Source organism: Entelurus aequoreus, linkage group LG03 (genome assembly GCF_033978785.1).
Source record: "Entelurus aequoreus isolate RoL-2023_Sb linkage group LG03, RoL_Eaeq_v1.1, whole genome shotgun sequence".
Taxonomy (NCBI): domain Eukaryota; kingdom Metazoa; phylum Chordata; class Actinopteri; order Syngnathiformes; family Syngnathidae; genus Entelurus; species Entelurus aequoreus.
In genome coordinates this window covers 43,983,995-44,008,942 of record NC_084733.1, presented here as the reverse complement: position 1 = coordinate 44,008,942, position 24,948 = coordinate 43,983,995, and the positions used below count along the sequence as shown (strand labels likewise).

Sequence of the window (24,948 nt, the reverse complement as noted above, 5' to 3'; positions counted from 1 at the left end):
GTGAAAAATCAAAACACTGTGAATTTATATGCTTAATTGTGTTTCATTGTATCCATTAAACCATATCCAATTGTATTTACAATCCGCAAAGTATGTGAAAATACCGTCTAAAATGTCACAAATTGTTTCAAAATCAGTCAGCCATTTTGAATATTCCGCTCCAAACACCTTCGGTAATTTCCGTAGATTCTACGTCACTAGAGTAACGCTTCTGCACTCTGACCATGTTATTAGATCAGTCATACTGGAAATACGCAACAATTGGAAGGAGATGTGCTGTTTATCATTCACAATCCTTTTGTAAATCAAGAACAAATATGTTTGGCTTTTTTTATGCATTCGAAATCGTAAATAAATAGCGAACAATTGAGTCAACAGATCGAGGGTCCTATGTTACGCTCATCACACAATCTCTAAAAACATCCAGAAACCACCAACAATACTCCGTTTTCATGTCATGACCTGAAAATTGACCAAATATGAGTGATGTTGTTATTATAAGCGCCAACGCAGACAGACTATTTTAGCGACAAATTAATAGCAATGAGCTAATTAATGCTAGTATACCCTCCTGCTGTTGTTGACACACTAAGCCGGCGGGGGGCTTCTTCTGCTTCGTCTCAAACTTGCTAAAAGTAAATTTGAGATTATAATTCATGCATATCTCACCTAGTAGTAGACAAATGTGGCCATGGACCGACAGGCTGATTGACTCTTAAGTCCAAGGGGTGGTTGAAAAAGACAAAAAAAGCCGATTGTTGCAGCAACTTTTTTTAAACCCTTTGTGAGGATTGTGATTGATTCTTCATCTAAACGGAATTATGTGAGCGTCCTGTTGGTCGGCCCATCTCATGAGAGTGGAAATTGTACAGCAAGTGTTTTATGGGGTGGGCAGCACGGTGGAAGAGGGGTTAGTGCGTCTGCCTCACAATACGAAGGTCCTGAGTAGTCCTGAGTTCAATCCCGGGCTCGGGATCTTTCTGTGTGGAGTTTGCATGTTCTCCCCGTGACTGTGTGGGTTCCCTCCGGGTACTCCGGCTTCCTCCCACCTCCAAAGACATGCACCTGGGCTATAGGTTGATTGGCAACTCTAAATTGGCCCTAGTGTGTGAATGTGAGTGTGAATGTTGTCTGTCTATCTGTGTTGGCCCTGCGATGAGGTGGCGACTTGTCCAGGGTGTACCCCGCCTTCCGCCCGATTGTAGCTGAGATAGTCTCCAGCGCCCCCCGCGACCCCGAAGGGAATAAGCGGTAGAAAATGGATGGATGGTGTTTTATGGTTTAACATGGTTAGTTTGTATGTTTTGCACCTAGCAATGCTGTGGATGCTAGTGTCACAATGAAGCTGCATCTGGGTAGCAGTTGGCTTCTAAAACTTATTGCTTGTCCTCTTTGTGTTTGGGCTCAAAAATGTAAGGTACTGGATCATAATTTTTCCCAAAGTAATCGTTGTTGGCTCTCACAAAGTCTGCTTGATTAGCATTGTTGTTGATGGGAAGGGATCTGTGGTTACTCCTGCTTTGTCAAGCGATCACGTGACTGGCTTCCTCATTATCTCTTAAAATGGCTCGGGAATCTCTATGAGATTGATACTATTTTAATCGAACCTATTTATTCTCAAATTATGGAAGTCTTTTGGTGTCATAAATCAGATATATATGATAATAGCTTCAATATAGAGGCAACGGCGTAGAGGGGCGGCATGGCGAAGTTGGTAGAGTGGCCGTGCCCGCAATCGGAGGGTTGCTGGTTACTGGGGTTCAATCCCCACCTTCTACCATCTTGGTCACGTCCGTTGTGTCCTTGGGCAAGACACCCTTGCTCCTGATGGCTGCTGGTTAGCGCCTTGCATGGCAGCTCCCGCCATCAGTGTGTGAATGTGTGTGTCAATGGGTGAATGTGGAAATACTGTCAAAGCGCTTTGAGCACCTTGAAGGTAGAAAAGCGCATTTATCATTTATTATCATTCAACTTGTTTTTCCACTCTACTGGTACTTTAACTTGTCCCACATACCTAAAGACGAAATTAAATATGATTGGATTTCTGTCAACATTTTCGTCTTGTATTTATACTTTGACTAAATTGTCAATTTTGTCATTCTTTTAGTCAACATGTATTTGTTTTGATTTCTTACGGTCCTATTTCAGTCAGGAAAAAAATTATAGTTTTTTAGTCAACAAAATTAACACTAAAGTGAAACTGCACATTTTAGACGTAGTTTTCCTTAAAACTGACAGATTTTTTTTTTTTCAAAGTGAAAACAAAAAGTTTCGAAACCAGACTGGATTGTAAAGGAAGTTTAAGGAGTGTTCTGAAGACTCACCCTGCTTGGCGGTGCAGGGTGCGTTGCTGTGCATGGCGGCCAGACGCTCTTTGCAGCCCCGCTCCAAGGTGGCCTCGCCTCTGGTGTTCCTCCTGGTGTTCTCCCTAAGGATGGATCGGATCACCTTGATGACGTTGACCTTGCTCTCGGGCGCACTGAGAAGGACAGAGAAGATGAGGTGAGCACATGGCGTGATTGCCTTATGCTTTCAGCAGCTAAATGCAGATGAAGAGGATTGCTCAGAGAGTTCCAGTGTTTCCCCAGAGAAATGAGCCATATTCATTCAGCCTGATATTAATTTCTCAGAGCATTAAGAGACTCTCCATTTTGATCACATGCTTCATTCTCATCACGGAGCAAATCAACTTAAACTATTTTGGTTAAGCAAAGTCGTTAGAAATTGCAACTTTACCACAACTCTGCAAAGTCTCTTTTTATTGCCATATCACACTTATAGAAGGCAATACTAAATGTCCACAAGCTGAGTGATAAAGCCTCAAAGTATATACAGTACATACTCGTTGATATTCATCCTCTCACATCACCCAGTAATTTAGACGTTAAAATATCTGTCAATTTATTAAATGGCAATATAATATAAGGATTGATTTGAATGTCCAAACAATTAATCGATCCTACACATTTTTTTATTAAGTACAACTGCAAAATAATACACAACGTGGCCAAAAAAAGTTGCAAGTACCAGTACTTTGATAAAGAAGCACTATTGAATTGTAGCAAAGTACGATTTGCATGCTCTCGGGCGCACTGAGAAGTTTGCATGCGCACACCCTATTCTGCTCATTGTGGTCTTTGACAACAAGAGTATTCAATAAAGAAAAAGGGGTGTTAGTTAATTCATCCATTTCATTTGTAATTTCTATGTATTTTAGATTGTTTTCTGTATATAACAACTATTATTATTCTATATAAAATGTGTGGTGAGTCTAGAACTGATGGTAAATTATTTCTTATAGAAAAAATGGCTTTGGTTTTTTTTTTACAATCCAATCTTTGTCGGACCTTTTGGAACGGATTAGTACTGTGTTTGTAATAAGTGCTAATTAGTCCTATGTAGTTCTGTATGAAGCTGGCTAGCTTTCGTACCTTGTGAGATATCATTATCACCATCTTCCCAAATCCTGTACATTGTATATACCACAGGTGTCAAACTCAAGGTCCAGGGGCCAGATCTGGCCTGCTATAGCCTGTGTGGCCTGCAAAAGCCTGGAAATAATGTGCGTCAGTAAAGCACATAATCTTTCTTGCGAAACGTATTTCTTTCAATTTTGACTGGGTATGTAACGATATTGTGCAGAGGGAAAGCAACTGCTGCACACCGAAGCTACTTGATATGCTATCATCACCCGGAAAAAGATGAAACTGGCGAAGCTAAATGTCAATTTATGAGGTATTTACATTATTGAAAGTAAAAATGTGAGTTATTGTTTCAGAGAAACTGCATTTTCCAAACTGATAGAAGAAATGTCCACTGTAGAGGACACTGCTTCTCAAAAAGACACAGTGGATGTTCCTGCACAATTCTTTGCACTCAAAAATACTTGTTTGTAGTAATCAATATGATTAGAACATTTGAGCATTATATTTGTTTAATTACAGTCAGTGTATTTACCCTAAACATTCCTGCCACTTAATTTTACACACTATGGCATTTTAAGTCTATTTTTTACATAAGCGGAAGAAGATGGATAGATGGATATACCACAATAATATCGTACCGTGATCTTAATACCGTGATAATATCGTACCATGAGATTTTAATATCATTACATCTCTAATTTTGACAGTAAAAAGGTACTGTATGCAACTGCTTATCTTCTAAATTTGATTGTTGTATGATGTACAGTATTTATTGTTATTGAAAAAATAAATATCTACTTGCCACTTTGACTTATGATTTCAAGGCAAGTGAACCAATAATTTGTACCGGTAATCAAAAAAATTATAATAATCAAATGCATAGGCATGCATACTGTATAATAACAACATGTGGTGATTATTTGTGTGAGTGTGCGAATTATATTTATATAGCGCCTTTCTGTAGTGACTAGTAGTAGTTTCATAGTGAAAGCCATTATCTAAGTAACATTTAAACCAGTGTGGGGGGCACTGGGAGCAGGTGGGTAAAGTATTTTTCCCAAAGACACAACGGCAGTGACTAGGATGGCGGAAGCGGGGATCGAACCTGGAACCCTCAAGTTGCTAGCACGACCGTTCTACCAACCGAGTCACGCCGCCCTATGTCTCATTATACAATAATATTTACATATATTCACTTTTACTAGCAACCGATGTGGCCCTCAATGAAAACGATTTTGACCCCCTTGGTACATATTGTAGTATTAATAATGTAAAAGGTCTGACCTGCTACACAACTGGAAGACCGTCTGTGGTCTTCCTTCCACTTCAGATCTGCAGTGAATCAGCTCCCAGATACAGCTGCCTTCTGAGCCTGGTCCTGGGAGAAAGCAGAGAAAATATCATTTTTAATCTTGCAGTCCAAATATGGTTCATCATTTTAGCTAGAGATTGAGTGTGTGTGTGTGTGTGTGTGTGTGTGTGTGCGTGCGTTTGTGGGTGTGTGTGTGTGTGTGTGTGTGTGTGAGAGAGACAGAGAGAGAGAGGGTAAGGAGAATGAGTTTAGGTGTGTGTTCAGGGAGGAGATGAGAAAAGAACAAACAGATTTAGTGGATTATCTTTGTGAGTGCTTTAGTCAGGGTACTGTGGCATCAGGCCAGCTTCTTACCTGTTGGATTTCCCAGCCTGACCTGAAGCGCTGAGAGTGGGATGAGCCAACGAAACTTGAATGGGTCAGGATCGCCATGAGAAAGTGAAGAACGAGGGTTGGTCTGATCACCACGTTAAAAAAAATTATGAGAAAGGAAACAAATGACATTTTCTGCCAAGATAGCATTCCTAACATGTGAAAGCAAATGAGCGCAGACTGTCACCATTTTCTTCTTCAGCTTGTTGTTTTCCCGGTAGACCAATATCACTGCTTTCTTGAACACTGGCAGGAGAGAAAACACATCTCAGCATCTTTAATGCGGCGTCAAATGCTTCATGGGGGAAGAGAACTGGAGGGGTACGACCCTCAGAAGCATTTTAAATGTAAACTCGGAAGTCCAAAAAGCTACAACCACATTTTTTGAAGTTTCACTGACAACTATTTCACACTGTGATTCGACCATAAAACCCTGTCGCTTAAAAAGGATTAAGACTAAACTGCACATGAAACAGAATAAATAATGGGATTATTTAGCGCTTCATTAATAATAATAATAATAATAATAATACCTGGGATTTATATAGCGCTTTTCTAAGTACCCAAAGTCACTTTACATGTAGAACCCATCATTCATTCACACCTGGTGGTGGTAAGCTACTTTCATAGCCACAGTTGCCCTGACGGAAGCGTGGCTGCAATTTGCGCCAATGGCCCCTCCGACCACCACCTATCATTCATCATTCAATTCACCGGTGTGAGTGGCACCGGGGGCAAGGGTGAAGTGTCCCGCCCAAGGACACAACGGCAGCGATTTTTGGATGGTAAGAGGCGGGGAGCGAACCTGCAACCCTCAGGTTTCTGGCACGGTTGCTCTACCCACTACGCCATGCCGCCCAATTAATATGGGAGTTGGCCTGTGAGGAGAGTATGCATGTGTAGAATGAAAGCAGCCATGACACTCATCAACAAGGAATTTCTTCAAGTAGCAGTAGTTGCACTGTTATACTTTAGAGGTCCTACATACAGTATTTGTGTTACCTCGTGTAGTTCAATGAGTGTCACAATATAAGACACAAATCTCTGCATGATCACAAATAAAGAATGAAGGTTCTCAAAAATCACACATTAACATTTTAAACTATTTTAACCAGGGCAGTATGCCAAATAACGTATTAACAGCAGGAACTAATTGATTAATGGCATTAAGATTTTTTACGTATTGACGTACTGTTTCAATAAATAAGTTTACAAAAAGTAAGAATCATTAATTTTAAAGCAAATCTTTTCCTGGCTAGAGCATTAAAAACTGTTTATAACTTTCTAAATATGTTATGAGAGCCTTCCAGACATGAAATAACACCATTACATTATTTTAATCCATTATAGTAATGCTGCCTAAGGCTAAGCCCATCAGTGGCCACGATACTGAACAGCATGCTCCGATTGGTTTGGTCTTCTCAAGTTGCCAATATTACAGCAGTACTAATATTTTTTATTTAGCCATTTATGCTTGAAAATGCTTAATTTAGGACAAAAAAATTGTAGAATATGCTTTATAATACTTCCTAAAAATTCTGCTATGTGGTAAAGCCGCAATATTTGAAGCACAATGTGGTGAGGAACGACTGTAGTTGCAAAATGCTGATTCATCATTTTGTAACCTAAATACAAATTGTAATCATTTGACAGCCCTAAGCAGATTTTTTAAACATTTGTGTGAGCGGTTCTAATTTATTTGTCCTGGTGCACTATGAAGTGGCGGTGAGTCTAATTTTAAGCAGAATAGGGATGTCACGGTATGAACATTTCTTATCAGGGTTATTGTGACCAAAATTATCACGGTTATTATTATCGTGGTATTTTTACATGTGCTCAAAATTGTCAAAAAGTACTTATACTAAAATATTTTAACCAAGTTTTATTAAAAAACACAAACAACACATTAAAAATGATTTTCTTTGTAGAAGAGTAATTATTGTAGATAAAAACACTAGCCACGAGTACACGGACAACATTTATTTAATCTGATCATCATTCAGATTAAAATGTTACTGTGTCCTTAAAAAATATCTGATTTTGACATGCATTTTCATGCATCACACCTTAAATCGGAATACTTTAATTTGACATGCGCAGAACCTAACAAATGGAAAAAAGTGTGTTATTATTTGAGCTATGGCGCCATCTTTTGGACGAGTTCACTCACTGTAGGTGCTGAAGAAGCAGTAGATTTCCACTGTAAAAGACATGGATTTGTGCATTTCTGCTTGTCCGACGTTATCACTGTATTTATCTATCATTTTGCGAGAGGCAATGATGAGAGGTATAGCAGACTAGTCTCGCTTAACAAATGCCTGTCTAGTTTTTGTAGACAACAGGGACTAACGTTTATTTATAATTGGCCCTCTTTCTGAGGCAAACCGGGCTTGTTGATGAGGGACGGCCTTCACCCTAACCAGGAAGGCGCCATCATCCTGGCTAGGAACATAGATTATTGTTTGAGTCACACTTGGCTAACTACACTAGAGCAAGCCCGTTGAGCTAGAATTAGCCAGCCCCAGGCTGGAAAATCCCTGCAGACATAGTATTTCTCCTAGAATAATAAACACCTCACATAATGTTTTTTCTGCAGTGACTGTGCCAGAGGTGGACATGCATTCTACTGAGGTGGCAAATTATGACGAGTTCAGTGTATCGCAGAACCAAGCAAACAATCTGAAGATTCCCGTCATATCAATTCCTAGATATTGTCGAAATTATTTAAAGCGCACTAGGCAAAATAAACGCAATATTATTAATATTACTACTGCGGATAACTTTAACAAAAATTCCTTAAAACAGCCCACTACCTATAATATGGGCTTTTTAAACATAAGATCATTGTCTCCCAAAACGTTATTAGTTATTGAGGTCATTAGAGACAACAATCTTAACGTCATTGGTCTCAACGAAACCTGGCTCAAACCAGACACATTTTTTGCGCTGAACGAGGCATCTCCTCCTAACTGTATTGTTCTCTATATAAATGACATTTGTAAAGTTACAAAAGATTTAAAGTTAGTATTATTTGCGGATGATACAACTGCGTTTTGTTCAGGAGATAACACACAGAAGATAATACAAATAATAACAGAAGAAATGAACAAATTAAAAAGATGGTTTGCCAAAAACAGACTATCTTTGAATCTCAATAAAACTAAAATAATGCTATTTGGTAACAGTAGAAGAGAAAGTCAAACACAAAAACAAATAGACGGAATAGAAATTGAAAGAGTAAATGAAACCAAATATGATTGATCAAAATGATTGATGATAAATTGAACTGGAAATCTCATATAAAAAATATACAACATAAAGTAGCAATAAACACATCAATAATGAATAAAGCAAAACATGTTATAGAACAAAAATCACTTCATATTCTCTACTGCTCGCTAGTGTTACCATATCTGAGTTATTGTGTAGAAATATGGGGCAATAACTACAAAAGTACACTTCATTTATTAACGGTGTTACAAAAAAGATCAGTTAGAATAATACATAATGTTGGATATAGAGAACATACAGACCCTTTATTTATTGAATCAAAAATACTGAAATTCCACGACATAGTGAATTTACAAACAGCTAAAATTATACACAAAGCAAACTATAACCTGCTGCTACCCAAGAATATACAACAATTCTTAAAAAAAAAAAAAAGGAGAAATCCATCCATCTTCTTCCGCTTATCCGAGGTCGGGTCACGGGGGCAGCAGCCTAAGCAGGGAAGCCCAGACTTCCCTCTCCCCAGCCACTTCGTCCAGCTCCTCCCGGGGTATCCCGAGGCGTTCCCAGGCCAGCTGGGAGAGATAGTCTTCCCAACGTGTCCTGGGTCTTCCCCGTGGCCTCCTACCGGTCGGATGTGCCCGAAACACCTCCCTAGGGAGGCGTTCGGGTGGCATCCTGACCAGATGCCCCAACCACCTCATCTGGCTCCTCTCGATGTGGAGAAGCAGCGGCTTTACTTTGAGCTCCTCCCGGATGACCGAGCTTCTCACCCTATCTCTAAGGGAGAGCCCCGCCACCCGGCGGAGGAAACTCATTTCGGACGCTTGTACCCATGATCTTGTCCTTTCGGTCATAATCCAAAGCTCATGACCATAGGTGAGGATGGGGAACGTAGATCGACCGGTAAATCGAGAGCTTTTCCTTCCGGCTCAGCTCCTTCTTCACCATAACGGATCGATACAGCGTCCGCATTACTGAAGACGCAGCACCGATCCGCCTGTCGATTTCACGATCCACTCTTCCCTCACTCGTGAACAAGACTCCGAGGTACTTGAACTCCTCCACTTGGGGCAAGATCTCCTCCCCAACCCGGAGATGGCACTCCACCCTTTTCCGGGCGAGAACCATCCAGGTGCTGATTCCCATCCCAGTCGCTTCACACTCGGCTGCGAACCGATCCAGTGAGAGCTGAAGATCTTGGCCAGATGAAGCCATCAGGACCACATCATCTGCAAATAGCAGAGACCTAATCCTGCAGCTACCAAACCAGATACCCTCAACGCCCTGACTGCCCCGAGAAATTCTGTCCATAAAGGTTATGAACAGAATCGGTGACAAAGGGCAGCCGTGGCGGAGTCCAACCCTCACTGGAAACGGGTCCGACTTACTGCCGGCAATGCGGACCAAGCTCTGACACTGATTATACAGGGAGCGAACCGCCACAATAAGACAGTCCGTTAACCCATACTCTCTGAGCACTCCCCACAGGACTTCCCGGGGTACAAGGTTTCTCATTGTCATCCCATTGAATTGAGTTTTTTCTTGCCCTGATGTGGGATCTGAGCAGAGGATGTCGTAGTGGCTTGAGCAGCCCTTTGCGACACTCGAGATTTAGGGCTATATAAGTAAACTTTGATTGATTGATTTTTTCCTTCTGTTCGCTACTTTTGTTTTATCTCTCTTTTTGAAATGGAGCTGTTCTGTGCCATTTATGTTGTGTTTATGTTGTGATTATGTACGGGTTGCGGCGTGTTTCATGCTACAACATTCTGTGTATCTTCTTGAGGCTAGCAGTTAGCACTTGGATTAGCTGTGAAGTTGTGAATAATACAGCTCGTTAAGACAACTGAATCCCTTTTATTTTACATCGACACATGACACTTTATACCATACTTTTGTTTTTGCTAGTCTCATTTTAAAGCAACAAAATCAACAGTATATAATGCTACTACTGTACATGTTGAATGGGGGGGAGACAGTAGCAAGACAATCGCTTCATTCCGAGACTATTAAATTTAGGCCCTGCTCAACCACCAGAGTATAGCTGACATCAAAGACATGCGCAGTAAGGATAATTCTAACCCAAATTTCGGAATTCAGGAAGTTGTGTTTTCATGCGCTACAATCCAAATGACTTTCGGCATAAACCACCCGTCTCGATTATAATGAAATTTTGATCCGTGTGTTTACATTAAGCATTTTTATTCCCGTTCTGAATAAATGTGTCCTTGTGCACATAGCTACTGTTTCATGTACCTCAAGCAGTAATTGAATGTGCATATAAAAGCAACACAAGCATTATAAACAAAGTAAAATGGCAGAAAAAAAACCCAAAATTAAATAAATGTAAACACTGTGCAACATAGCACTTTATGGACATACGAGATAAACGAATAAAAACAAATGTAAGAATTTTTGCAAGGTGGCACCTGGTGGCCATAAGACGTAACTGCAATTTTGTCCATATAGATCAAAATAATGTTTATGTATGAGATTTAATCTTACATATAGGGCTGCACGCTTATGGCCAAAATAATAATTCAGATTATTTTGAATTAAGAATTAAATCACGATTATTGATTATGTTAGGTAAAATAAGTTGGGATGGACACCATCATGTAATTTGTAATGTATAATAAAAAGGCTGTAGATAAACGTTATCCATATATTTAAAGACAAATATTTGTCTTTTTGTTCATTAATATTATCAACGTGTCATCTTTTTCTCATTACATGATGCCTTTATCTCTATTTTTACATTTTGATAGAAGTATTTATTTAAGTTATGTACATTGACATTTACTAATGTATGTACTTGTGCATGCTGTATATGGACAAATAATTAAGAAATTGAGCAGAAATAAGTGGAATAGGAATTAACTATACACAATAAAACATTTAAAAAATGCTATGTCTGGTTTTTAAAGTAATACATATTTGACATGAAAAAAAACCCAAGTAATGTAAAAAAACGTGGTGTTTACTTTTTGATATCAATATGAAACACAAGGCAGTTTGGCTAATGAAGATAACGTTGAATAAACACGCTTTGCTCTTCTCCATCAACACCAAGTGGTTCAGTGCAACAGTTTGGCCAACAAAAATAAACAAGAGTCATACCTCTCACATCTAATACACAAACTTCCCAGCCTGCGTTCAATTCGATGAGATGACAAAACATTTGAGCTAATAAAGATAAAGTTAAAGTACCACTGACAGTCACACACACACTAGATGTGGTGCAAATACCCTCTGCATTTGACCCCTCCCCTTGTTCCACCCTCTGGGAGGTGAGGGAATCAGTGAGCAGCAGCAGTGGCCACGCTCGGGAATCAAATATTTTATTATTGATATATAATATTGATGTTATTGGAACACTGATGAAGTTAGCAGTTAAATAAAAGACGCGTGAGTATCCCAGGAAACAAACGGCAAGACTCTATAAAGAAGTTGTGGCAACGTTCCCGACACATCGCCTGCTGCATGTTTCCTCACGTCATGAACTCTGTAGTCACAGCAGCTAAAGGACATTGAGAAAATGAAAGCAACCTCAAATAGTTTTCTCCTCCGCTGTGTACTTTCAGTTTCAGAATGAGTGTCTCCAATATTGTCCACAACTGTCGCCATCTAAAATCTGCAGTCGGCTCTTAAATGAACGGTGAGACTCCACAGAAATGAAGCGAGGGAATTCTCACTCAACTCTGTTTACTCCGAGGGGAAATTTCCGTAGCAAAGTCAGTGTAGTTTTGTTCCGACATGTTTTTTTAGCCAAACAACGCTAGTGTGTATGCGCCAAAGCTGCTGTGACTCAATTTCCAGGAAGTAAGCAGTGTTGCCTAAAATGCATTACTAAATAACGTTTTTTCTGTAATTATAAATTTAAAAGGTACTACTTAGCGTCTGGAATTTTACCACGGTGTATCATTATACCGTTAACCGTTATATCCCTAAAACAGAATACCATGTCAGAGGAGGCAGACTTACCAAACACGGTCATTTCAGGGTCTTTCCTCATACGGCCCAATGAAGAATGTGGGTTGAGCCAGACTGCAGTAGAATGTAGGAGAAACTCTCCCATAGAGATTTCAGTGACCTGTGGGACACGCACACATCTTTGGTCACCATGGCCAGCCATCCTGACAAATGTATTGTACTGATTTAAATCTAGTTTGTAAAAGGTTCAGTTGAGAACTGGATATAGAGCAGCAGTGGTTGAGAGGGGATGAACACTATAATTTATTTATACTTACCGTAATTTCCGGACTATAAGCCGCACCTGACTATAAGCCGCACCAGCTAAATTTAGGGGAAAATACAGATTGCTCCATATATAAGCCGCACCTGACTATAAGCCGCAGGGTTTTGATGTGTAATTACCGTAGTATATAGGGGTTCCTGCTACCACGGAGGGAATTGTCGGGACAGAGATGACTGTTTGGGAACGCAAAGCGCCCCATTTATTAACAATAAATCTTTCAATCATTCAATCAAACTTTCACATCTTTGACATGGCGAACAGCATTCGTGCAGAGTACAAATAATACAAAGGTGCAAAGTAATACAAAGTGCTCGCCTGTACGTTATCAAAATAACCAGCCTACCGGTATATGAAAAGTCAGTCTTTAATCATTGCGTCATCGTCTTCCTCCTGCGTACTAAAACCACCAAAATCCTCTTTGTCTGTGTCGGAGAAGAACAGGCCGTAAATAAGCCGCACCCTTGTATAAGCCGCAGGGACCAGAACGAGGGGAAAAAGTAGCGGCTTATAGTCCGGAAATTACGGTATTTGTACGTCATAATGTGTGCTTTTTATCTGATACCCATTTAAGCGCAAGTGACATTTTAATAACCATTCCCTTCGAATTGCTATGCCAACTAATTATTCTATCAATTTGTAGATGTATTCACACCCCAAATGCAAAAGAACAAAATATGGCATCAACAGCACAAATAGCAGAGCTACCAACTTAATTTCTAAAAGAGGAACATTCTTATTGGGGCAGTTTAAGATTTGTGCGCTAAATCAGTGTCTTTTGACTTGTAAAGTATGCGCTTACCTCTCGATCGTGGCTGGCCTGCTCGGCGACAAGTTGATCAAAGACGGAGCCGTAATCCTCGTAGATTTTTTGCATCTCATTGATGTGGCTGGCCACCTTTTCCATGGCCTTGAGCGCCTCTGCACGGTGATGAACAAAGGAAAGTATTAGCAAGGATCAAGTCTTTGACATAGCCCACAGGGGACATCATAATACTGAATGACTAGTGCAAATACTGCTTGCCTCCCTGTGTGTGTGCTTATATACTGTGTATATATTTTGGTGTAAGCCTACCTGTGATGTGCAAGTGTTCTTCGCTGTTGGCATCAGTGAGAGAAACCAGCTCCCTGAGCAGCAGGGGGTACTTGAGAACTCTTTGCACTGGTTTAATCAGGTAGGACTCCAGGGTGGATGAGTGCTGCTTGGTGGAGTTCCTTGCGTCCAAGAATTCCTTAAAGGCCCGATCGGTCTTGGCTGCAAAACAAATACACTGAATTATTACCAATTAAGAGTGGGATTAAGTCATTTACAATACAGTACTGTCACAGCATTACACCCACAATGGCAACAATAACACAATACAGCAATTGTGCTATAACAGATGCGTGGCAACTGAATATATATAACTCATAACCACAAATCAATTTTAAAATAATTTTCTATTATAAAGGGTTTTGTTTTGTGTGCATTACACAAAAATATGAAAAACACTATCCATTTTATACACCGCTTATTAGGGTCATGGGTAAGATGGAGCCTATCCCAGCAAACTTTGGGCAAGAGCTTGTTTACTCCCTGGACTGGGTCGCTAGCCAATCACAGGGCACACACATACACAAACAACCATTCACACTCACATATACAGTGTGGTTGTCCAGTGCAGTTCATGGTGCAATAAGATACCTCCAGCAGGGCGTAGTGTAAGCTTCTCCTTAACCTACCTTGAACACTCAATTTGCTTTTTGCAGTGTTTCATTGGAAAGGCAAATTATTGCTTTTTACATTGTCTTAATTCATAGTGGAAAAAGCGCTTTGTTTATCAAAATAGAGTAATGTAAGTTATACTACAAGGCAAATTTTATGGCAAAGTGATGACCTTTTCGTTGAGCAGCGTGCTTGCATGATGCTGACTGTGGGGGGCCATTAAAGTATTAATTATAACACTCCCAGATGCAGACAGGCAGCCCAATCGACACCTCCCAGAGTAATTGGCAGGCAATTACAGAGTCGACAGATAAACAACGAAGCTAAGGCAACCCAAAGCCTGTGGCATGATGTGAAAAGGAAGGGAGTGATGAAGAAGGCCAAGATGGTCATCTAATTATGTATATAGACTTGACAAACACCCCCAGATTTCCTGCATGTCCTTGAATCAGCTGGATGTGATCAGGCTGTGCTATTTCTGATTTTCTGTATCACGCAGAGTCACAACTACACTCAAAATGGCAACTACATACTTAGTCAGTTCCTTGTGCAAAGATGTGCATTGCTTGCACATCACTATTTAAGAATAATGAACAGTCTACATCAGGGGTCCTCTATAACTTTTCCCCAAGGGCCAGAATGTTTATCAGCAGAAACTAAAAGGGAGTGATGGGTCAAACAATACTGAAGCATCGATGCCATTGGGTGGCATTCGGTGTTCCTCGGAGCTTCAATGCGTATGTCACTTTAAGACAAAAAAGCGTGACCGATAGAGCTGCTGTCAAAGCGCCAAACAGTGTTTATAAGAAGTACTTTTCTCATTTTACAAGTGACAGCTTGTACTGGAGGAAGAGTGGTGCCGCGGTTGACAGCGGTCTCCATCATTGATCTTAATTGAACTAAGAAAAAGGAAAAATCCCCAAGTGTGGGATTATTTTTGATTTTACAGGGCCAAATAAGGCAAATGCTTTTCTTTTCATATTCATTTTTTACTATTTGATTCATTGACCAGAGTTGCGAATTTCATATTCCTTTCTGTATATAACGTAGTGGTCAAAAAGTTTACATACACTTGTAAAGAACATAATGCCATGGCTGTCTTGAGTTTCCAAAAATTTCTACAAGTCTTATTTTTTTGTGATAGAATGATTGGAGCACATACTTGTTTGTCACAAAAAACATTCATGAAGTTTGGTTTTATGAATTCATTATGGGTCTACTGAAAATGTGACCAAATCTGCTGGGTCAAAAGTATACATACAGCAATGTTAATATTCGGTTACATGTCCCTTGTCAAGTTTCACTGCAATAAGGCGCTTTTGGTAGCCATCCACAAGCTTCTGGTAGAATTTTTGACCACTCCTCTTAAAAAAATTGGTGCAGTTCATCTAAATTTGTTGGTTTTCTGACATGGACTTGTTCTTTCAGCATTGTCCACACGTTTAAGTTAGGACTTTGGGGTGGCCATTCTAAAACCTTAATTCTAGCCTGATTTTAGCCATTCCTTTACCACTTTTGACGTGTGTTTTGGGGTCATTGTCCTGTTGGAACACCCAACCTCCGGGCTGATGATTTTAGGTTGTCCTGAAGAATTTGGAGGTAATCCTAATTTTTCATTAAAAAAAACAACATACTGGCACCATACTTATTTTGATTATTGTTTCTCAGCTGTTTGTAAATGTTGCAGTTTATAAATAAAGGTTTATTAAAAAAAAAAAAAAGTTGTTTTTTTAAATAAAATAAAAAAAATAGCTCTGCGCATGCGCATAGCATAGATCCAACGAATCGATGACTAAATTAATCGGCAACTATTTTAATAATCGATTTTAATCGATTTAATCGATTAGTTGTTGCAGCCCTAATATATACACACACATATCAATATACAGTATAAATATACAAAACCCAACATCAGTGAAGTTGGCATGTTGTGTAATTCGTAAACAAAAACAGAATACAATAATTTGCAAATCCTTTTCAACGTTTATTCAATTGAATAAACATATTTAATGTTGGAACTGAGAAACTACTTTTTTTTTTTCAAATAATCATTAATTTAGAATATAATGGCAGCAACACATTGCAAAAAAGTTGCCGCAGGGGAAGATTTACCACCGTGTTACGTGGCCCTTCCTTTTAACAACACTCAGTAAATGTTTGGGAACTGAGGAGACCAATTTTTAAAGCATTTCAGGTGGAATTCTTTCCCATTCTTGCTAGATGTACAACTTAAGTTCTTCAACAGTCTGGGGGTCTCCGGTGGTATTTTAAGCTTCATATTGCGCCGCACATTTTCAATGGGAGACAGGTCTGGACTAAAGGCAGGTCAGTCTAGTACCCACACTCTTTTACTACGAAGCCACGCTGTTGTAACACATGCAGAATGTGGCTTGGCATTGTCTTGCTGAAATAAGCAGGGGCGTTGCTTGATGATAACATTGCTTGGATGGAAACATATGTTGCTCCAAAACCCGTACGTACCTTTCAGCATTAATGGTGCTTTCACATATGTGTAAGTTACCCATGCCTTGGCGCTAATACACCCCCATACCATCCCAGATGCTGGCTTTTGAACTTTGCGCATATAACAATCCGGATGGTTCTTTTCCTCTTTGTTCCGGAGGACACGACATCTACAGTTTCCAAAAACTATTTGAAATGTGGACTCGTAAGACCACAGAACACTTTGCATCAGTCCATCTTAGATGAGCTTAGGCCCAGTGAAGCCGGCGGCATTTCAGGGTATTGTTGATAAATGGCTTTAGTTTTGCATAGTAGAGTTTTAACTTGCACTTATAGATGTAGCGACGAACTGTAGTTACTGACAGTGGTTTTCTGAAGTGTTCCTGAGCCCATGTGGTGATATCATTTACACACTGATGTCGGTTTTTGATGCAGTACCGCCTGAGGGATCGAAGGTCACGGGCAGTTAATATTGGTTTTCAGCCTTGCTGCTTACGTGCAGTGATTTCTCCAGATTCTCTGAAACTTTTGATGATATTACGAACCGTATATGGTGAAATCCCTAAATTCCTTGCAATAGCTGCTGTTGTTCTTAAACAATTTGCTCACGCATTTGTTCACAAAGTGGTGACCCTCGCCCTATCCTTGTTTATGAATGACTGAGCATTTCATGGAAGCTGCTTTTATACCCAATCATGGCACCCACCTGTTCCCAATTAGCCTGTTCACCTGTGGGATGTTCCAAATAAGTGTTTGATGAGCATTCCTCAACTTTGCTTTGTTTTTGCCACTTGTGCCAGCTTTTTTGAAACATGTTGCAGGCATCAAATTCCAAATGAGCTAATTTTTGCAAAAAATAACAAAGTTTTCCAGTTCGAACATTAAGTATCTTGTCTTTGCAGTCTATTCAATTGAATGTAGGTTGAAAAGGATTTGCAAATCATTGTATTCTGTTTTTATTTACCATTTATACAACGTGCCAACGTCACTGTTTTTTTATATATATATACATATATATATATATATATATATATATATATATATATATATATATATATATATATATATATATATATATATATATATATATATATATATATATATATATATACAGTATATATATATATATATACATACATACATACACACATATATATATATTAAAAAAAACAGTGGTCAACGTCACTGGTTTTATATATATATATATATATATATATATATATATATATATATATATATATATACATATATATATATATATATATATATATATATATATATATATATATATATATATATATATATATACATATATATATATACATATATATATATATATATATATATATATATATATATATATATATATATATACATATATATATATATATATATATATATATACATACATATATATATATATATATATATATATATATATATATATATATATATATATATATATATATATATATTAGGGATGTCCGATAATGGCTTTTTGCCGATATCCGATATTCCGATATTGTCCAACTCTTTAATTACCGATACCGATATCAACCGATACCGATATCAACCGATATATACAGTCGTGGAATTAACACATTATTATGCCTAATTTGGACAGCCAGGTATGGTGAAGATAAGGTACTTTTAAAAAAAAATTATAAAATAAAATAAGATAAATAAATTAAAAACATTTTCTTGAATAAAAAAGAAAGTAAAACAATATAAAAACAGTTACATAGAAACTAGTAATTAATGAAAATGAGTAACATTAACTGTTAAAGGTTAGTACTATTAGTGGACCAGCAGCACGCACAATCATGTGTGCTTACGGACTGTATCCCTGCAGACTGTATTGATATATATTGATATATAATGTAGGAACCAGAATATTAACAGAAAGAAACAACCCTTTTGTGTGAATGAGGAGGGAGGTTTTTTGGGTTGGTGCATTAATTGTAAGTGTATCTTGTGTTTTTTATGTTGATTTAATAAAAAAAAAAAAAAAAAAACCAAAAAAAAAACGATACCGATAATAAAAAAACCGATACCGATAATTTCCGATATTACATTTTAACGCATTTATCGGCCGACATCCGTAATATATATATATATATATATATATATATATATATATATATATATATATATATATATATATATATATATATATATATACATATATATATATATATATATAAAACCAGTGACGTTGGCACGTTGTATAAATGGTAAATAAAAACAGAATACAATTATGTATATATATATATGTATACATACATACATATTTATATATATATATACATACATACATATATATACATATATACACATATACATACTGTACACACACACACACACACACACACACACACACACACACACACACACACACACACACACACACACACACACACACACACACACACACACACACACATGTAAATATTAGGGCTGGGCAATTATATGATCATGATCATTGATCACAATTAATGTGAGTTTGATCACGGTGATCAGCTGTTAGCATATTTCCTTAATCAAACATGGCGGAACTGACTGTAAGAAGTTACCGCAGTAGTAAACAGTAGGGAAGCTCGGTATAATCCTGCAAGGAACAATCCATCTTTAATGACCGTGATCCTGTGTGTGTGTCTGTGGATGTGTGTGTGTGTGTGTGTGTGTGTGTGTGTGTGTGTGTGTCTGTGTACGTTTGATTTTGTGAAAGTGTTTTTGTCCGTGCATGTGCGTGACCTCCCGTTCCACGGTGCAAAAGTCAGGCTCGTCACGACGTAATTAATGTTCAATCAGCGTTGTGCCTTGTCCCCCTCACATAGCTCGAAGTGCAGCCGAGAAGAATAAAATAAAGAAACATGACTAACACTAGTATAGAAGTTGAAACAACATTTAAAAAGAGCAGCGGCTTTCGTGACACACTTTAGTTTCCCCTATCTGCTGCAGTTTACCAGTAATCCCGCCCTGAAGGCATACTTGCAGGCACTCACAGGAGTCTTTTTTAGTCCCAAGTGGCAGAATAAACACCCACTAATTTAATCAGAAAAAGGCATTTTTATACCTAAATATTTTCACACTTTTTGTTTGTGTTTGCAAAGATTCAACTCCTCTGATATAACAAGTACTAAAAAACTCTCCATACAGACACTTTGTGTTCAAATCATTTTTGAGTTTGAGGGTAAATAAATATTTTGTTCTTGAAATAATCATTAAATGTGTTTTATGTTGGTACACATTATTTTACAGTACCTGAAATTCAAACTGCACGTTAATGTATTTTATTCAAGATATGCCACAAAATTTGAGTTTTAAAAAACTCCACAAACTGGGTCACCACTTGTTTGCCAAAGCACTGGTGAGAAGCACTGATGTATACAAGCAATTAAAGAATACAATTCATAATTTACCATTTGAAAGTGTTGTTTAGTAAATGTTAACTTAAAATAAAAGTGTCGTAGTAGTCAGTACACCACTGATACTTTAACTGCAGAATGAAGTATGTGATGACAAGCAAAATAAAATACATTTGAGAAGAAAAACGTTCTTTCCTCCCACAAAATGCACCGAAAAAGAAGCAAAACCGTGGCCCTAAAACCAGGTATGGAACGTAGCGTGGGTTACATGTACTGTTGCACCTATGGTAAACACAAATATAGATATGAACAAAATAACAGTTGTCAGGTGTTAGCATATATTTGCTCGATCAAACATGGTGGAAATTTCTGTTACAAAATACTGCAATAGTAAACAGTAGGGATGCAACAGTGCTTGCTATAATCCTGCATAGAACAATCCGACTTAAATTCAGAAAACAAATTGTGATATTAATCAAGATCGGAAGACATGGCAAAAAATTATCACGATTAATTTTCTCATATCGCCCAGCCCGAGAGTGTATATATACACTGCTCAAAAAAATCAATGGTGAAAAAAAAAATGTCGGATATCTATACTGATGTGAACAGTTTAATGTCTCAGGAACAAAAGGATGCCACATCTTTTGATGGAAATAAAAGTTTTCAGCCTACAGAGGGCTCAGTATATAGACACCCCAAAAATCAAAGTGAAAAAATTATGTGGCAGGCTCGTCCATTTTGCCTAAATTCAATTACTGCAACTCAAAATTATTTTCAATATCTTGTGTGGCCCCCACGTGCTTGTATGCATGCTTGACAACGTCGCGGCATTTTCCTAATGAGACGACGGATGGTGTCTTGTGGGATGTCCACCCAGATCTGTCTAAGGGCATCAGTGAGCTCCTGTAAAGTCTGAGGAGCAACCTGGCGGCGTCTGATGGACCGAAACATTATGTCCCAGAGGTGTTCTATCGGGTTTAGATCAGGTGATCGTGAGGGCCATGAATTGTCAATTCCTTCATCCTCCAGATACTGTCTGCATACTCTTGCCACATGAGGCCGGGCATTGTCGTGGATCAGGAGGAACCCAGGACCTACTGCACCAGCGTAGGGTCTGACCATGGGTGCAAGGATTTCATCCCGATACCTAATGGCAGTCAGACTGCCGTTCTCTAGCCTGTAGAGGTCTGTTCGTCCCTCCATGGAAATGCCTCCCCAGACCATCACTGACCCACCACCGAACGGGTCATGCTGAATGATGTTGCAGGCAGCATAGCGCTCTCCTTGGCTTCTCCAGACCCTTTCACGTCTATCACAGGTGCTCAGGGTAAACCTGCTCTCATCTGTGAAAAGCACAGGGCGCCACTGGCGGACTTGCCAATTCTGGTGTTCTATGGCAAATGCCAATCAAGCTCCACGGTTCTGAGCAGTGAGCACAGGGCACATTACAGGACGTCGTGCCCTGAGGCCACCCTCGTGAAGTCTGTTTCTGACTGTTTGGGCAGAGACATTCACACCAGTAGCCTGCTGGAGGTCATTCTGTAGGGCTCGAGCAGTGCTCAACCTGTTCCTCCTTGCACAAAGCAGCAGATATCGGTCCTGCTGATGGGATGAGGACCGTCTACGGCCCTGTGCAACTCTCCTAGAGTAACTGCCTGTCTCCTGGAATCTCCTCCATGCTCTGGAGATTGTACTGGGAGACACATCAAATCTTCTTGTAACAGCACGCATGGATGTGCCATCCTGGAGGAGTAGGACAATCTGCGCAACTTCAGGAGGGTTAAGAAATCACCTCATGCTCCCAGTCGTGATAATGACTCTAGCTAAAGCCAACACTTGTGGAAAAACAGTTAAAAAAGATCAAGAGGGAGGAACTTGAATTGTCCTCCACCTGCAAAACCAGTCCTGTTTTGGGGGCCATCTAGTTGTTGCCACTTTTAGTGCACCTGTTGTTAATTCCATCAACACCAATGCAGCTGAAACTGATTAACAACCCCCTCTGCCACGTACCTGACCAAAACGTTATCAGAAAAGTGCAATTGAATTCATGCCATACCCTGATAAAAAACTGTTCCTTTAATTTTTTTGAGCAGTGTATATATACAAAGTATATATATGTGTGTGTGTGTGTCACACACACACACACACACACATGTGTATATATCTAAATGTATATATGTATATATGTATATATATATATATATATATATATATATATATATATATATATATATATATATATATATATATATATATATATATATACACATACATATATATGTGTACATATATAACCATACATACATGTACAGTATATGTATGTAGGTATATACACAAATATATACATATATTTGCATACATTCATATATACATACACAAATATATACACATACATATATACATATATAAACAAATGCATACACACTTTCACACATATACATATAAACATATATTTACATATATACACTACAAATACATATAAACATATATTTACATATATACACTACAAATACATATATATATATACATATATATATATATATATATATATATATATATATATATATATATATATATATATATATATATATATATATATATATATATATATATATATATATGACCTACACAGTATCAGTGCAATGTCAATACAGTGTGAGTGTAAGGATAGGAATTGATAAGATGTTTACGGTTCCGATTTCCTTTTCAATTCTGCTTAACGATTCATTTCTTTCATGGTTCTCGTATCGATTCTTATTTGGATAAAAAAAGAGAAAAAAGGGTGGGATTGCATAATTTTTGTTTAGTTTAGAAGTAACATGACCTTACAAAGCCTACAGTAAAGTCTCAAAAGGAATATATGTAGCATAGAAGAAAAACTATATAAAATAAAATATAAGAAATTAATATTCTTCTGTAAAATGTAATCATGTGCAAATTACACAAGAGTGTAACATTTAGTCACATGTGATATTAACTTATTACATGCAAAGTGAGATATGTCACACCTTTTATTGGTTATAATTTTTATGATTATGGCTCACAGCTTATGAAAAGTTTGAATTGAAAATCTCAGAAAATGTAAGGTTTCAAAAACTGTAAAGCATGATGATCAAAATTATAACAAATAAAGACTTGACGTATCTTACTTTGCATGTAATTAATTAATATCACAGATTAGTTTCATTGAAGTTAATTGCTGACATGAATGGACTTTTACAACATATTCTAATTTTATGAGTTTCATCTGTATAATATAATAAAAGATAAAATCTGGTTGCAGGAAAACTTGCAGCTTTTTTCTGACTACAATCAAACATTCACCTACCGAAAATGCAAACTTTTGACCACAAACTTAGTCGCTGCTCATTAACATTTGTTTAGCGGCAAACGTCAACTGGGGCGAGTACTACCCGCCTTGGAGCCAGTCAGAATCTGTTTCTCATCATGCTCATCTAAATGAGAAGGCATTCATTCAAATTTTACAAATAATAGCGCTGACATGATAGGCTAGGTTAGTTAGTAACTGTTGCATTCAGATGACGTGCTAGCTTTACTGCTGCAGGAATGAGATCGGAGCGGTTCAAAATTGCGACTTTCATTTATAGTTATTGTATGCTGTGTGTTCAAATTGTTCAGCATATTGCTCGTATGTCCTCCTTTTGATGAAATAGCAGCCTTATAATTATTACAAGTAATCCTATTGCAATCTTTTCTTGTAAAATGTTAGTGTTTGTTCCGCCTGGCCACCACCATTTTGCGATCTGATGTCACTATGCCCGTTGCGTAATGACGTCATCCCCACCCGGAAGAATCGTTTATGGAACCGTTTGAAAAAAAGGCAAGAGATTCCAAGAAATTGATAAACTGCGAATCAGTTTTCGATTCCGATCCCTAGTAGTGAGCGTGTCATATACTCAATGAGGCATTATTTACCCATCACTACTAAAAGGCCCAAAAGATATGTACAGCTTCAGTTTGTGTTCACGGCTTCACATGTTCCCACTTTCCTGTTATGCAATGTGCAGCTCTATATCTATGTGCAGAATTTGTACAGTTACTATTGAGGACCTTTGGTCTACATCAGGGGTCTCAAACTCAATTTACCTGGGGGCCACTGGATGCAGAAACTGGGTGAGGCTGGGTCGCAAGAAAAGATTTCTTAAAAAAAAATCTAACATGCACTTTTTAATGAATTCACCTTCTTTGAATGGCTTTCCCGCCCTAGCAACCATCTCACTCACCATGTAGCTAGCTTTGACTACTGCATCGTTCTTTTCGCTTGCTTTCTTGACGAAATCTTGTTGCCTCAGTAGACTGGTTTTAAAATTTGCAACCCGGTTCACTCTCTCATCTCCCTGGTATTTTGCATACTCCTCAGCATGTCTAGTTGTATAATGACGTTTCAAATTGTATTCCTTGTGCACCGCAACTTTCTCTGTATCAACTACAGAAAAGAGCTATAAGGATTATTCATAAAGTAGATTACTTAGAACACACTAACATATTATTTATTAATTTGGGTTTATTGAAATTACAGGAGCTAGTAAAGTCACAGACATTATGTGTCATGTTTAAGGCTAAAAGTAAAACATTACCAGCAAATTTACAAAAAATGTTTGTCATCACTTCTGAGAATGAAGAGCATAGAAGAAAAGGTCATTTACAACATCAGTATTCAAGGACAATTTTAAAACAAATGTGCCTATCAGTTCAGTGGTGGGGGTTAAACTATGGAATTCTATTTACAATGAGATAAAAGATTGTAAAAATATATTCCAATTGAAAAAATATATAAAGACAGAACAATA

The 24,948-nt window shown here is 38.1% G+C and overlaps 1 protein-coding gene across 5 annotated transcripts in view; it reads right to left on the bottom strand.

Moving 5' to 3' along the window:
- LOC133646480 (rho guanine nucleotide exchange factor TIAM2-like) overlaps positions 1 to 24,948 on the bottom strand; it is a 229,218-nt gene that overhangs the window by 5,890 nt on the left and 198,380 nt on the right. For all 5 annotated transcript variants that reach the window (XM_062041868.1, XM_062041873.1, XM_062041870.1 and 2 more), the window contains 7 exons: positions 13,674 to 13,853; positions 13,401 to 13,519; positions 12,328 to 12,436; positions 5,297 to 5,355; positions 5,092 to 5,194; positions 4,710 to 4,803; positions 2,325 to 2,479 (listed from right to left, as the gene is read on the bottom strand). In XM_062041868.1, coding sequence (XP_061897852.1) covers positions 2,325 to 2,479; positions 4,710 to 4,803; positions 5,092 to 5,194; positions 5,297 to 5,355; positions 12,328 to 12,436; positions 13,401 to 13,519; positions 13,674 to 13,853 — 819 coding nt within the window. The remainder of the gene's footprint in view (positions 1 to 2,324; positions 2,480 to 4,709; positions 4,804 to 5,091; positions 5,195 to 5,296; positions 5,356 to 12,327; positions 12,437 to 13,400; positions 13,520 to 13,673; positions 13,854 to 24,948) is intronic.